General features: G+C 52.3%; 1 protein-coding gene across 1 annotated transcript; it reads left to right on the plus strand.

Moving 5' to 3' along the window:
* The first annotated feature begins 63 nt into the window (after positions 1 to 63).
* On the plus strand, positions 64 to 7,341 carry BKA78DRAFT_93879 (CCR4-Not complex component, Not1-domain-containing protein). Its single transcript, XM_066894012.1, has 5 exons — positions 64 to 804; positions 866 to 1,190; positions 1,238 to 6,228; positions 6,276 to 7,166; positions 7,218 to 7,341. Exons 1-5 carry the CDS (start codon positions 202 to 204, stop codon positions 7,278 to 7,280), a joined length of 6,873 nt encoding a protein of 2,290 aa, XP_066746250.1. The 5' UTR covers positions 64 to 201; the 3' UTR covers positions 7,281 to 7,341.
* Positions 7,342 to 14,627: the final 7,286 nt, after the last annotated feature.

Consider the following 14,627-nt stretch of genomic DNA (forward strand, 5'->3'; position numbering starts at 1 on the left):
CATCGCCGCAGACGTAGGTAGACTCGACCGCCCGTCGGCACTGCCGCCAAGAGGCCCGCGCAGCCCGAAGCCAACTGAGTGAGCCTTCACCTTCCAACACATACGCTCCTCTCATCATCCTCCACCATCACATACCCCCCACCTCCGCCTCCCACCTTTTACCGTGTCGCGACCCTGATATCCGATGGAATAGCTGTCTAGATGAACCAGCAATTCCCCTGGGGCACCTCTAGTCAGCAACCCAGCGGACGCCGTGGCCTTGCTCCCATCTCGACTGCCTTCAACTCCTCCAGCAGACCCAGCTCCTCGGCCACCAACTCACCCTCGCGATCCGCCTTTTCTCCCATCAACCCACCTTCCGCTCAGGTCGCTGCCTCGTCCGCTCGCCGCATCGTTAGCCGCACCTCGTCCGCGTCGTCCACGACCTCGCATTTCTCCCCGTCGCAACCCGGACAGCAGCAGCAATCCCAAGGGCCGCTGCTGTCTTCCGGTCGCCGTCCAACCATAGCTTCATCAGGCGCCTCCCAATTCGCTTCCTCCGCCGCGGCCTTGCCTTCCGCTTCACAAGGTGGTGGAGGTGCGTCAAGCACCAGCGGCGGAGGGAGCTCCAAAGTGGCTCGAGCCTCACCTTCACTCTCCCAGCCAGGCAACATTGGTTCGCCTAGCAGCAACTCGGCTGCATCGGCTCCGTCAGACCAATCCCTCTCAAGAATTGTCATTGCGCAGGTGTTCCTTTTGCTCAGTTCGCTAAAGGAGGACAAGGACAAGACCAAGTGGGACCAGCAAACCGACCAAATACGCAAAGTGAGTTGTCATTGATGAGAATCCATTGATCGGTTTCTTTTTGCTGACTTGCCTGATCCAGTTGGTCGATTCGAACGGTATGGAGGTGTTTTCCAAGTACTTCCGCCGCCTGCTCCAGGGCAACGCGTCGCAAATATTCCCTGGCTCTGCCAAGAGCACCGACACCAGCGGGAGCTACCCGTTGCTCATGGGCGAGATGCAAAAAATCACCCAAGACCCCCAGCAAGCTTACAAGATTGCCGAGGCCATTGATACCACAGAAGGGGATCTGTATAGGGATTTCGACCTTTCCACATTCATGGAGCACTTCAAGTTGGATCCGGTGGGGAAGACAATCCTGGCCCTGGCGTGCAAGACGACATCAAAGCCAGACTTACGGACTAAAGGCAAGACTCCCCTCGCTACCCGACCACACAATGCTAATTTCATCCAGCTGATGCAATCCTGTCCAACAACTACCAAAGCTTCCTCATGTCGCTTGTGAACGCGGTTCCAGAATCGCTCGACGACATCCCCCCGAACATCCTAGCATCCATCATCGATCGACTCTCTCAAGACCCACCCAGGACTTGGAACGACGACAGCAAAAACAATCTTCTCTTCGCCATACGCGCCAAGTACGACAAGGCCAACACAATCGTCCCCTTCGAGGTGCAGGCAGCCTTACACATGTTTGAGCTACTCGAGAGCCCCAATTCGCTCCTCCGACTCGTGCGGAGCGCCGGTCCACGAGGAACCTCGAGCGTGGAAACCTGCAAGGAGTTGCTCGCATCAGCCGACGTGCGGGACGTTCGGGACCAGCAAGTTGCAAATGCGCTCTTGTTCATGGCCATCACGCAAAACGGCCAAGCGTACAATGCCAGCAACTTTGTGGCGGCGGTGCGTGAACATCGAGCTGGACAGCGCTTAGATTGGCAGGACGTCATCCATTCTTTCGACCGCGAGGGACTCAAGGTTAACCCGCAGCAATTCCTTTCCTTGTACAGGGCGCTTTTACCGCTGGCGCAAGACTACGAGAATTTCGACATTCAGCTTCTCTGGGGAGGATCCTGGACCAATCAGGACACGCAGCTCTCCTTTGTCGTGTCGTTCCTCTCTTGCAACCCCGACGAACTGGATGTCAACCAAATCCCGAGACTGCGTAGATCCTTCAATCTGAGTCAATTCGAGGACGCTTCACCCGAGGTGAGACAGCGAGCCCAGGATGTCATCAAGCACCCGCTCGTGTCTTTGGACGCCACAACCGCCCTCTTTACCATCATTTTCCGCTCGCAGGAGACGTACACATTCGCCCAGCGCTTGCATATTCCTCAGACAGTCATCAATCAACACACAGACATCTTCGTGGTAGCGGCGGCGGCGGTTCCCAAGCCATGGGTGGGTTTGCAAGAGATGGCAATGCGTCAGCTGTTTGGTCCATTTGTCGAAAAGCGAGTGCACGTGTACAGTTTTGCGCTGCATGGACTTTGGAAACAGGATAACATCTGGGTTGCCGGCAAGTTTCTCGACCTTTACAACTCGAACCCGCTGTCTTTGACCAACATCCTGGAACACGCGTCGGAGCATGGCTGGATCGCCGACCTCGTCGCCCTCAACTCGGACATGAGCTTGGACCTCGCCGCGCTGGCTCACAAGGAAGGCCTTTTTGATCTTGACTCTTGGGCTCAAGAGACTCTTCGTCGCATCCCGGTTTTCCCAAGGGTTCTGCAGACCTTTCTCCAGAACAAGGCAGAGACCGATCTGCAAGCTCAGCGCGATGTGACGCCGCCCATCAATGTCCCACTTGCCGTCAAGACCGTCCACCCGCTGCTGGGCTTTCTCCAAGGATCCCTTCCAGACGAGGAACTCGTTGCCCTTCAGAGAATTTGCATTGGCGCGTATCCAAGGCTGATCAATTACGGAGAAGGCTTGGATGAAATCATTGACGCCAACGGCAAAGATGGCAACGCAATCTCTCCCGAAGCCGACCGCAAAATGCAAGAGCACTACAGGAACATGTACTCTGGCGATAGTGACGTTAGGATGATAATCGAGGAGCTCCGCAAGTATAAGAACTCGGAGGATCCTGCCGACCAAGACCTTTTTGCCTGCATGATTCACGGTCTTTTCGACGAGTACAACTGCTTTGGAGAGTACCCGATTGAGGCATTGGCAACCACGGCTGTTTTGTTTGGTGGCATCATCCAATTCAACCTATTGCCTCGGATTCCTTTGCAGGCAGCGCTGGCCATGGTTCTCGAGGCAGTCCAGGACTATCCTCCCGAGGCATCCATGTACAAGTTCGGTCTGCAGGCTCTCATTCACTTTTCGCCCCGTCTGCACGAGTGGCCAAGATTCTGCGATCGTCTCTTGCGCGTCCCTGGTCTTCAAGGCACAGAAGTCTGGACAAACGCGGAAGAGATTGTCAGGCACCAGCGCTCTGGCGAGGCCAACGGTGAAGCCAATGGAGACGTGCAGGCTCTGCCTGTTCGGCCAAATGGCAACACGCAGCCTGAAGCGCCCAATAGGCCCTTTACCTGTCTGCACGCAGATCCGCCCTTGTCCGATGACTACGAAGACCCCGAGGAAGAGGTTCAAGATAAGGTTCTTTTTGTGCTGAACAACGTCTCGGAGCGCAACCTTGAAGAGAAGCACAAGGACCTTATCGAGGCACTCGAAGAGAAGCATCATCAATGGTTCGCAAGCTACTTGGTCGAGGAGCGGGCCAAGATGCAGCCCAATTTCCAGCAGCTCTATCTTGATTTACTGGAGCTTCTCGGCCACAAGAAGCTCTGGGCAGAGGTTTTGCGCGAGACCTATGTCTCTGTCATTCGTCTGTTGAATGCCGAGACGACCATCAACTCGTCCACTGAGCGCACACACTTGAAAAACCTTGGCGACTGGCTTGGGTCGTTGACGATCGCCAGAGACAAGCCCATCAAGTTCAAGAACATCTCGTTCAAGGACTTGCTCATAGAAGGACACGACACCCAACGTTTGGTGATTGTCATTCCGTTCACGTGCAAAGTTCTAATCCAAGCAACCAAGTCGACCGTTTTCAAGCCACCGAATCCATGGCTGATGGAAATTGTTCGGCTCCTCATGGAGCTTTACCACTTTGCTGAGCTCAAGCTTAACCTCAAGTTCGAGATTGAGGTGCTCTGCCGAGGTCTGGAGCTGGATTACAAGACCATCGAACCTTCCAACTGCATTAGATCTCGGCCTCTTCAAGAGGAGGATCTCATCGCTCAGGGTGTGCCAGAAGGTCTTGAAGGCTTCAACGAGCTGTCTCTCATGAGTCTTAACAGGGCCAGAGGCATCAACGAGCGCTTTTCGCCCGCCGCCATCCAAGCTTCGCTTCCCGACCTTAGTCAATCCCTTGTCTACCCGCCTGCTTCGGGTAATTTGGGAGCCACGTCCCGCTTACGATCGATTTTCCACGCGGCAGCGCAGTCTGCGATTGTCGAAATCATCGCCCCGGTTGTGGAGCGCTCGGTCACGATTGCGGCCATTTCGACATCGCAGCTCGTCGCCAAGGACTTTGCAATGGAATTGGACGAGACCAAGTTTCGCGAGGCAGCTCACAAGATGGTCAAGGCTCTTTCGGGTAGCCTCGCGCTTGTGACTTGCAAGGAGCCCCTCCGCATGAGTATTATGAACAACATTCGAATTTTGGCCCGGGATTTGCCTGAGCAAGCACTGCCGGAAGGCCTGATTCTGATGTTTGTCAATGACAACCTGGATACAGTATGCAACATGGTCGAGCAAGCTGCGGAAACCCAATCTCTAGTCGAGATTGACGTGCAATTAGAGGGTGGTCTTCGCGCTCGTCGCTACCACAAGAGCGCTCAGCTTCGCGAGCCCTTCAACGATCCCCCGGTTAAGCACTGGGCTGGATTCATCCCAGAGCCATACAGACAGAGCCCTGGAGGTCTCAACGCCGAGCAGTTGGCCATTTACGAGGATTTTGGCCGTCAAACCCGCGGCATGACACACGCCAACAACAACTCGCAGGATAGTGGGCGTCAACTTCCGGAGGCCATGCAGGATGCGTATCCGCAGGTCCCCAACCTTCCCACTCCCGCCGAAGCTCCTGCAATTCCGCGCCCTGGCTCACAAATTCCCTCTCGTATCCAAAACGCACCCCCGATGTCTGGCACAATGCAACCAGCCCATCTCAACGGCTTCGTTGACCCTCAGACATTGGCTGACAGAGCGCTTGGATATCTTGTCGACCTGCAGCGAAGCCTCAAGGAGACTGCAGAAGAGCACGTGGAGGAGTTATTGCCGCAAGCACCAACGCGAGAGATTTATGAGCAACTGATCCACTTGGTTGAGACATCAGGTGCACAGAAAGACACTCTGGCTCTGGGTATCGCCGGAAAGGTGGCTAATCATCTTGTTGCAGATGCGGACCGACGCCTCGAGTTTGAGGTCATGGTCCAGCTGATGCTTGTCCTGTGCCACCAGTCTGCGGCGACTGCTCGCCAGATTATGATTTGGTTGTCCAACCTCGAGCCTGAGAGGCTTCTCAATGCTCACCTCGCGGTCTGCCTGGTCCAGGCTAGCCTCATGGACCTTCAGCGCTTGGACATCACGATTTCCAAGGTCATCCAGGCGCGCAACCTCCATGCTCTGGATAGCCTCTCCCAGCTGCTTGATGAGACAGTCCTTGGCACCAACATTGCCGCATTTCGAACAGACTTTTCGCGGTCGCTGGAGGCTCTGACCCAGTGGCTTATTGAAGACGCCGACTTGGATGTTGGAAAGCAAATCATGGCGAAACTGCAGGTTCCTGACACGGCCCTCCCAACGCCTTCAGACTTGGTTCAAAGGGAATCGATTGAGTACGCATTCGAAGAGTGGCTGCGGTTGATTCGTGCTGGACAGCCTCAAGCGCCGTCTCAGCAACTCGTTGGCGCTTTCCTTGTTCAATTGCGGACTCGAGGATTCATTCAATCGCACGACTCTACAGCTCGTTTCCTTCGCGTGCTCATTGAGCTTTCGATTGAAACGTACGAGCATGAGATGCGCTCGTCCTACTGGAGCCCCGAAGCCGCCTTCTTGTGTGTGGATTGCCTGGCCAAGTTGATTGTCTGCTTGACCATGTATCAGGAAGAGATCACCGACAGGCCCAACAAGGTCGAGTACTTTGACAAGATTCTGAGCCTGATCATCCTGGTCCTCATGAACCATCACGAGACCCGCGGCGAGCGTTTCAACGCCAAGGTGTTCCATCGACTGTTCAACACCATCATTTGCGAGCTTCGCGAAAGCAAGAGCGTTCTCTCTACGCCTGGACTTGAGATGGCTTTGAACATGGCTTTGGGCAAGGCGTTCGCCTTCTTGGCTCCCAAGCGCTTCCAATCGTTTTCCTTCCAATGGCTGGCCCTGGTTTCTCATCGCTTCTTCATGCCCGCAATGCTGAAGCACGCCGATGAAGCGGTAAGTAGAGTGAATCCCCTGTATTGCATCTTCTAACATCTTCGCAGCGTTGGAATCTCTACACCGAGTTGATTGAAGCAATGCTCATGCACGCCGGCCACCTCATGAAGCCCATTGAGCAGGACAATAACGCAAGGATCTTCTTCCGCGGCGTCCTTCGCGTTCTGCTGGTTATCCACCACGACTTCCCCGAGTTCTTGGCCGAGAATCACTTCAGGCTGTGCAACGTCATCCCCGCAAATTGCACCCAGCTTCGCAATCTGGTGGTCAGCGCCTTCCCGTCTTCCTTCCCAGAGCTTCCGGACCCCTTTACTTCTGGCTTCAAGGTGGACCGTCTTGATGATGTCAGAAAGGCGCCCGCAAGCCGTGGCGATATTGAAGAGCCACTTCGAGAGCACGGTGTCAAGAATGTCGTTGACAACTTGCTCAAGACTACGGATCAGGCGCCTGAAGACCTTTTCAGGGTTATTGAAGCTGCCTTCAGCCCCAAGCGCGAGGAGACTGGCTTTGGGTTCGCTCCAGTCAACGTGGATACAGCTTTCCTACACGCCCTTGTTCTCTACATTGGTAGTAGTGCCGTTGGTGCTTCACACAAGGGGCCTGTGTTCAACGCGGCGTCCCCCCACGCCAAGCTTCTTGAGGCGCTCGCCCGGGACCTCCGTCCCGAAGGTCGTTACCACTTTTTGAGCGCCGTAGCCAACCAGCTGCGCTGGCCCAATGCCCATACGCACTACTTTTGCTACGCCATCTTGCATCTGTTTGGCACGCGTAACGAGCAGACAAACGTCGAGGTCCAGCAGCAAATTACTCGTGTGTTGCTTGAGCGTCTTCTTGTGCATCGCCCGCACCCATGGGGCTTGATCATCACGCTGCTTGAGATTCTCAAGAACACCGACTACAATTTCTGGGACCTGCCGTTTGTCAAGGCTGCTCCTGAGGTAAGTTTACGCGTCTCTCTGCTGCTGAAATACATAATAACTTTTTGATAGGTCGAGCGCTTGTTCTCTGCCCTGTTCACGCACATCAATCAGAGCCCACGCGCAGTATCATAAAAGCGATCTGCTTAGCAATTCTCGGCGCGTGATTATCCACGTGCAATTCCGACAACTTCGGCACCGTTGAAAGATCCCACGGCCGACTGTATTCGTCCGCCAGGCAATCATGAAAAAACTTCTCAAAACCAGATTGGTGCTCGTGGGCCCGAGTTCCCCGGGCTGGCCAATCCCACATAAAAAGTCCTCGCTCTGTCTGAAAGACTTTGCTCCACCAGTCTTGTCAGCAGAGTTGGGCTACCTTTGAAACCTTCGATTCCACCGACGTTTCGATTGATCGATCGTGGGTTCTCTACACGCCTCCTCTCGCATGCTTGCACGACGAATGACTTGACACGACACCAAGAATATAGACAGGGGCTGTGAGCGGGGCTCATGGCATATGACTGACGGGCGGACTGGAAGAGGATATGTGTGCGTCTCACCACTACAGCTCGCACTCGGTGTCTAGCTTCCATTCATAGCCCCCTCTCGTCTCGTCCGTCTTATTGCTTTGCTTCGCTCAATTTCCCACAGCACACCCTACAGCATCCATTTTACTGTAAAAAGTTTCCTCTCTCAATCTCACCACTGGCACTGCGAGGCGGGGTCGTTGTTCATGCTTTCTTAGCCTTTTCTCCACCCTCTTTCCCTCTTCTCTCTCCAATCAAAGGCAGTCGAATTCTCCATCATGACATTGCATTTTCAGTGCGCTGGGAGCCAGGGAGCCGGGGGATAGGTGTCAAACTACCACTATACAGGGAAGGAAAGTGGGGCGGGAAACTTGGGTACTGCGCTTCTACCTTGTTTTTCCTTTCCCTCCTTTTCTCTCCCGTGTTTCATGTTCCTTTTCTTTTCTTTTAAAACACTATGGGAATGGAAAATTTTTAATCACACTACATTGGGTGTTTGTTTTTCGGGCTTCCTCTCGCGTTTGTTCTATTCGTCGATGTTGCCTCGCGCCCGCTGGTGCGGTGCGGCGGCGGAGGCGAAGGCGGCGCTGATGAATGGTCTGGGTCGTTAATCTTGTCCGTTGTTGCGTAAAAGGGGCATGCTCTCGATGGCGGAAACGGGCTGGCTGGTTGGTGTGTTGTTGTTGTCGTTGTATCGAGCAAAGATGGATGGGATTTGGTGGCGCTGTTGTAGCTTTCGAGTGGGTGCGAGCGAGCGAGCGGGCGGGCTGCTGCTGCTGCGGCTGCTGTTGCGAGCCGTCATGGCGTTCAATGGGCGAATAATGGATACTCTACCTTCTCTACTCTTGACTGACTTGCACGAGTGAACCTTTCGCTTCTCGCTTGAGAGTGCAACTGCGGCGGCAGCAGTTGATAAACTTGTAGACTTTCCGTTTGAATCTGGAAGTCGGAAGGACGCTTGGGTGCTGCTGCTGGTGCAACAACGGCACTCTAAGCGGGCGCAAAAGGTCATGGATGCTGCTGCGTCTACCTCTTGATGGACCGCTGACCATGGCGCCGCAGTGTCGCGACCTGCCTGCCTGACTGCCACCTGAGGAGGTATCTACTGCACGTGGTCTCGAGCTTAGACCAGCTATTTTGGGTATATAAGAACTATCTATGAGCCACTGGCAGTCTTGCTCTGCAACCGATGCAGCCTCTTGGCTTGGGGAAATGATCCTACAATACATGCATACTGGCTTGCATGTTCAATGACAACACAGATACTGTTGCCGTTGTCGTGGGTGTGGCCACAGCATCACCCCTACTTTTGTTTTCTTGGGCACGCAAGGGAAATCACTTGTGACGGCGTCGTGCTGTTCAAGAACAGAGTCTGGTATCAGTACCAAACATTGACGGTCTACGGCATTGTTGCGTGGTGATGACGAGCTATTGGTTCGCTGTGCTGACTTTTCGGGAGCGATGGGGAGGGGAGACAGAACGGCAAAGACAGTGAAAGAGGTGGGTGAGGACAGAGAGGGCCGAAGTCAGACATAGTCACCTGTTTGACCGTGTTGTAGAGTTGGAAGCCTTGGGCTTGACGACTCAGTTGCTGTTGTCAGTGGGAGATTTGGGGGGTTTAAGTACTCCTGCTCAGGGGCACGTGGGCTGGGGCGGACACGTCAGGTGGGTCCTTGAGTCTTGTGAGTCACGATCTCACTGTGAGTGTCCTGGGTGCGAGTTGTTCAGGAGACGTGCATTCTGACTTCTTCTTCAATACCAAGAATATCGTGCTGAAGCAAGACAATTTTGGCGCGATGGCAGTCATCACTTTGAAATAATTGAAGAGAATGGGAAGGAGTCTCTGCGCGCTGACACTCGGGTCAAAATCAAAGACGCAGGCGGCAAGAACACCCAGTTCCTGAAACGAATGCGCAGAGCACATCGATAACAAGCGGGTGTGCACACAATTGAAAGGAGTAGGTACGCGTACTCGGCGTCAATTTATACTCTCATGCGCAGGACATTCCATGCTGACGTATGGCACATGATCCTCGCACGCGACTCCTGGATTCGATCGATTTGGATCCACTGCAGCTGCTACCAGCTATAAAAGAACTTCTTCACCCTCTTGCCCTTTCTACAACATGACATCTGCCAGCGTTTTTTGAAGGCACCTGCAATGCCAACGAAGAGATGGACAGAAATACCCACTGCTCGGATTGGCCGCGGGAGGGTATTGATTTGTCTTTCTTCTCTGTTTTGAGTTGTTGATTGCGCGAATTACCTTTGAGAAAGTCAGCTGCATTTCAAAGTGCTGATTGACGTCACGATTCTACGTTGCTGATATTTGGAGAAGCAACACAACACGAAAATTTGAAGATTACCTGAGGTTGAGAGCAAACAAAAGGAAAGTACAACAGAAGTGTGGCCTTTGCAGAACTGGAAATACAACAGTTTGCCATTGCAGCATAGCCAACAGCAGTCAGAGCGTTATTCCGTCCGAGAAGAGGATCGCCGCTTTCGATGAGGAGGTAAATCAGACCTGAGAGACGGACCTTTTTTATACTCAATAGTAGGCAGTAGATGCGTCAGTGAGCCCGAGGACCTGCAAAACCCAGCAGTCACATGTGTCGCACTGTTTCTTGCGCTCCCCAAGCACCAGCCTCACGTGCCCCCTTTTGCCCCTGAAATCGCGCGTTGCGCATTACTTTTCCCTCGCTCCGACAGTGTATATATATTACTTCCTCCTGCTCTTTGAAAGTCTTCATTACAAGAGTGAATCTCTTCTGGACCAAAGACAACTGCGAGATCAAACACTTGCTTGGCTGTCGGCTCTTCGCCGTGCGGATCACCGCAGATTTTTCTTTTTGGGACTAGGCAAAGGCTAGTCTAGGAAAGGAAAACAATACATTGAATTGTTCCCTGTGGGTAGAAAGTCGTCAAACACAATGAGAAGCTGACTCATCGCAGCATCTTTGCTTCATGCCAATCAGCGGCAATCGAGCAAAGTGCTGCTCTTTCGAGTCGAGGAATCGACTGCAAAAGAAAGTCCGACAGGACCTTACAAGAGGAACAGTGCCCCAGAACTTGGTGAAACAGCACGACCAGACCCAGTCCCTCGTTGCTTCGAAAATGGCTGCTGGCAACAGTGCTAGAAAATTGAAGTGAAGAGGTCGAGGAGACAGACAATAGTAGGGTATTTATACTAGTAAAGTAGTCAAGAGACAAGCGGAACAAGTTGGAAAGCAACAGAAGTCACTAGACAATCCACAAATTATCTTCATGTGCCCCTCTCACCCCTACACGTCGCCTGACTCATCAAGGCTCGTGCCACTACTGCCCCCACACCTGGCGGGCTATAAAAGGCATTCTGTATCTTTCCTCTGCACCTTTTAAGCTGTCAAAGCACACTTCGTGCATGTCTCGCGCATCCTGTAGCTTTGAAGACTTACCATATCCCTGCTTTGCTCACTTTTGTCGTGGTGGGAGAGGCAGTCAAGCTGATTTCGATTTTTCGACCTCCTCGCTCTCCTTGTGACGGCATCGCTTTCGCCATACCAAAGCGTCGTGGACCAGCAGCGTCTTTTCTTCACACTTCTCATCAGCATTTTTTCACCTGAAATTTTGCAATTACAGAACGACAGAGAAAGGACAAAAGAGAAATGGCGTTGCCGCACAGGAAAGTTTGCGTCGGAGTGCGGACAGGAACAGGACAAGAGGCCACCGCAGTAAAACATCAAAGTGTCGTCACAGCTCTTAGGGGCCGAACCTCTCTGGAACTGCAGATGGGCGAAGACTCAGAGACGTGGCATGCGCGTCGGTATTTATAACGACCAGGCAACAAAATCACCCTTCACGAGACGCCCACCACTTACCCCTGAAAACCACTTGACCACCTAAACACCGCGTGACTTGCTTCCTGGACTCTTCATGTAATATAAGGCACCCTTTTTCTTGCCTTTCGGCGCCAACTAAGTGTGAGACCTCCATCCTCGGCAAGGTAACATATTGGGCCACCTCTTGAATGTGGGTCCTCTCAATGAGCACTGTTTCCCTGTCGCAGGACATGGCAAGTCAAACGAAGCCAAGTCGATGCTTCTGAGCATGAATGCCGCTCACACGCAATAATGAAGAGCTGATGCATCTTGGGTTGATGTTATTGGACTTTTCAACTTGAAAATGCAAGGACAAGCAGTGGTAAACGTATCGAGCTTCCAGAGCTTTGGAAATAAGTCAAAGAGACGGTGCAGCAACGAGCGCAGAAGGCAAAACAGTTACGTCCCATGACTAGGTTCTTTTGCAATGATGTGTCAAGGTGCGAGTGAAGCCCGAAAAGTTGGTGGAAGGACTGAGCTTTTATACTCCTCTCGGTGGTCAAAGCTCTCTCACATGCCCATCCCCTTATTATTATGATCATCTGACCAACCGATTAACCTCCACTTGACTGATCGCTTGCATCTGGGTCAACGTCTATAAAATGCCGCCCTCTTCCTCCTCCAGCTCAGTCGATCCACCACAGCGTCAAGTCTCCTTCAGGCCACTTGTAACAGCGCAAGATGATCTGAAAGACGCACTGGCTGGTGGCAGAACTGATCTCAGACATCACTCGTTCTCTTGTTAGACCAGGAGACTACGAGCTCACTGACTCCGAGATGAGTCTGTCTTTTCTTTGTCCTGAAGCCGTCATCATCAACCTACAACGCAGAGGGCTGCAACACTTCAAGACCTTGCCGTCAATCGTTCGTAATGCGGAGAGAATCCTAGCAATCGCTTTCTGCGCAATGGGAGAGAGATTGGGAAAGATGCCAGCCGGCGCACAAAAAGATAGTCTAGCAAATCGTGCTCGGTTTCGACAACCAAAAAAGCAACCAGAGTTTTTGGATGGCAGACCACTGATTTTAGAACAGGGTTGGAAGCAACGCAACGCAACGCAATATCGTCGTCAATTGCGTTGCGTTGCTCTGGGCAATGGCTAACAGTGATTGCGTTGCTTTTAATTGCTCAATACTAGTCTTGATTGCGTTGATTGCCTTCGTTGCTTAGTTGCTTGAATCTCTAAAAATTACCCTTTTAGGTAGGTGCTCCCCTGTAGGTGGTATAAAGGGATAATCTCTAAACACTAATAACTAGATTAATACTCCTATAAATAGTTTTCTCTTACTTAGTCCTTTAACAAGTAGAATAAGGGAGGAGCTCAGTAAATTCTCACCTAAAAACTCCCCCTTAGTTGCCTAATTTGGTAATTCTAAGCAACTAAGCAATTAGAGCAACGAAGGCAACGCAATATGACCTCTATATTGATTGATTGCCTAAATTTTCAAGGCCTGATTGCGTTGCGTTGCGTTGCGTTGCGCGCAATATTGCCGCAACCCAAGCAATATATTGCGTTGCTTACAACCCTGCTTTAGAACAAGCTGCGAGTGATGCAGCGAGAAGGTTGAAACTGTGCAATCTTTTATACCACAGCCATCGGCCAAAGCGCCCCACGTGGACGCCCTGCGGGCCTGCACTTTCGCCGTGCCTATTCCCGAAGTCGGGTAAGCAGTTCATGCGATGGTGGAGCGCGTGACTTGTCCTGCTTCTGCCTGGTTCTCATCTTCGAAGTATAAAAAGTGGCTGTGGCCGCCAAAGTCTCCGCAACTGCATCGCCATGTCCGGCCTTTGTGAAAGGTCAGAGAATGCCTTGCTGCATCGGCTCACTGGGAAAGCCTCAACAGAGCTGATATCACTTTGGTTCTCTCTTTTCGAGGCTGAATTGGCCAGGCCACTGCAGCCAGCTGCTTGTCAATTTATCCTGAAATCGCAGAGGGGGATTGATTTACCTTCTTGTGTTGCGCTGGAGATCCACGGCGTAGCTGCTTTGTGGTGCCTGAATGCGTAATCGAAAGATAGAGGAGTCATTCACCATTATCACACGCATGGTTCTCCAAGCAAAAAGACTTGGAAAGTCAAGGGAAGAAGACGGGTGCGCCAAAAACAGTGTTGCCTTGCGATTGCGACATTCGGAAGACAGCCAAGGCGCCAGCCAGGCAGAGTAGCAGTTCTTACAGAGCTTTTGCGACAGTTGCTGGAGCCAGGATAAACGGGGAAAAGAGAGAAGAGGAAGGCGATAACGCGGGTTATACACCTGCAATACCTACAGACGGGGCAGATAGACACAGCTGACCGATCAGAGGACCGGCTCACAGTGGGTGACGAAAGAAATTGCTAATCCGGGAATCTCTGTCACCAAGTTAAAATACGTAGAGATGTGGAGTTCTCAAGCGCTTGATGCGTTCAATATAGAGAGAATTTTTTTCTTGATGGGTAGTCACAGGGAGCATTCAAGCGCTTGCGTCTGAAGGTGGTGCGACGCCCTGAAGCTAGGACTGGGTTGAATTCCTTTCCTTACCTTCTGTGGGCTGACTGCTTGCCCTGCGCTTGATTGAGTGGTGTTTCCTACGCTGCGGCTCTTCGGCTATAAACGCCTCTGCTGTTGCACCTCTGTCTGCTTTCCTTTCCATTTGGGCGCTACATCTGAATGTTGAAGCTCAAGATAGGAGACCCTAGCTGGTGTGCGGCCCAGAGAGACGATAAAGCCATACTTTCCTGTTCGGTTGGTTTTTTCTAGAATCTGCCTGTCTCTCTCGAGAAAGAGTCGAAAGGCCAGCCTGGCATGTTGCTGATCTTTGTTGGTGTGAGATAGTGATTGTGGTATTTTGTTTCGTGCTGTGTGACTAAAGGCCGTGAAAATGGCGGAAGTTTTCTAGTCCTTTGGATGAGGAATGGTCTCGACGAGTTCGAGGACGCGCAGGTATCGATAAGGGCAGGTATGACATCATAGGTCGCCTAGCAGTTAGTTTCGTCGTGTGGTAAAGCTTTGAAACCCTTGCACCACCTCTCTGTTCGAGACGCAACCAATTGATTTACCTTGCATCTTGACAATAACGACCGGAAGTGAGCGAGAGGGAGAAGAGACAGTAGAAGTATGTAA

The sequence above is a fragment of the Phyllosticta capitalensis genome (genome assembly GCF_038381095.1).
Source record: "Phyllosticta capitalensis strain CBS 128856 chromosome Unknown BKA78scaffold_3, whole genome shotgun sequence".
Classification (NCBI taxonomy): Eukaryota; Fungi; Ascomycota; class Dothideomycetes; order Botryosphaeriales; family Phyllostictaceae; genus Phyllosticta; species Phyllosticta capitalensis.

What these genes read in the sequence shown, in the direction of transcription:
- BKA78DRAFT_93879 (XM_066894012.1), top strand. Translation starts at nt 202, where the DNA reads ATGAACCAGCAATTCCCCTGGGGCACCTCTAGTCAGCAACCCAGCGGA. An exon ending in AAACCGACCAAATACGCAAA is followed by an intron (nt 805 to 865) that starts GTGAGTTGTCAT and finishes TGCCTGATCCAG; the next exon opens with TTGGTCGATTCGAACGGTAT. An exon ending in TTGTCAAGGCTGCTCCTGAG is followed by an intron (nt 7,167 to 7,217) that starts GTAAGTTTACGC and finishes ACTTTTTGATAG; the next exon opens with GTCGAGCGCTTGTTCTCTGC.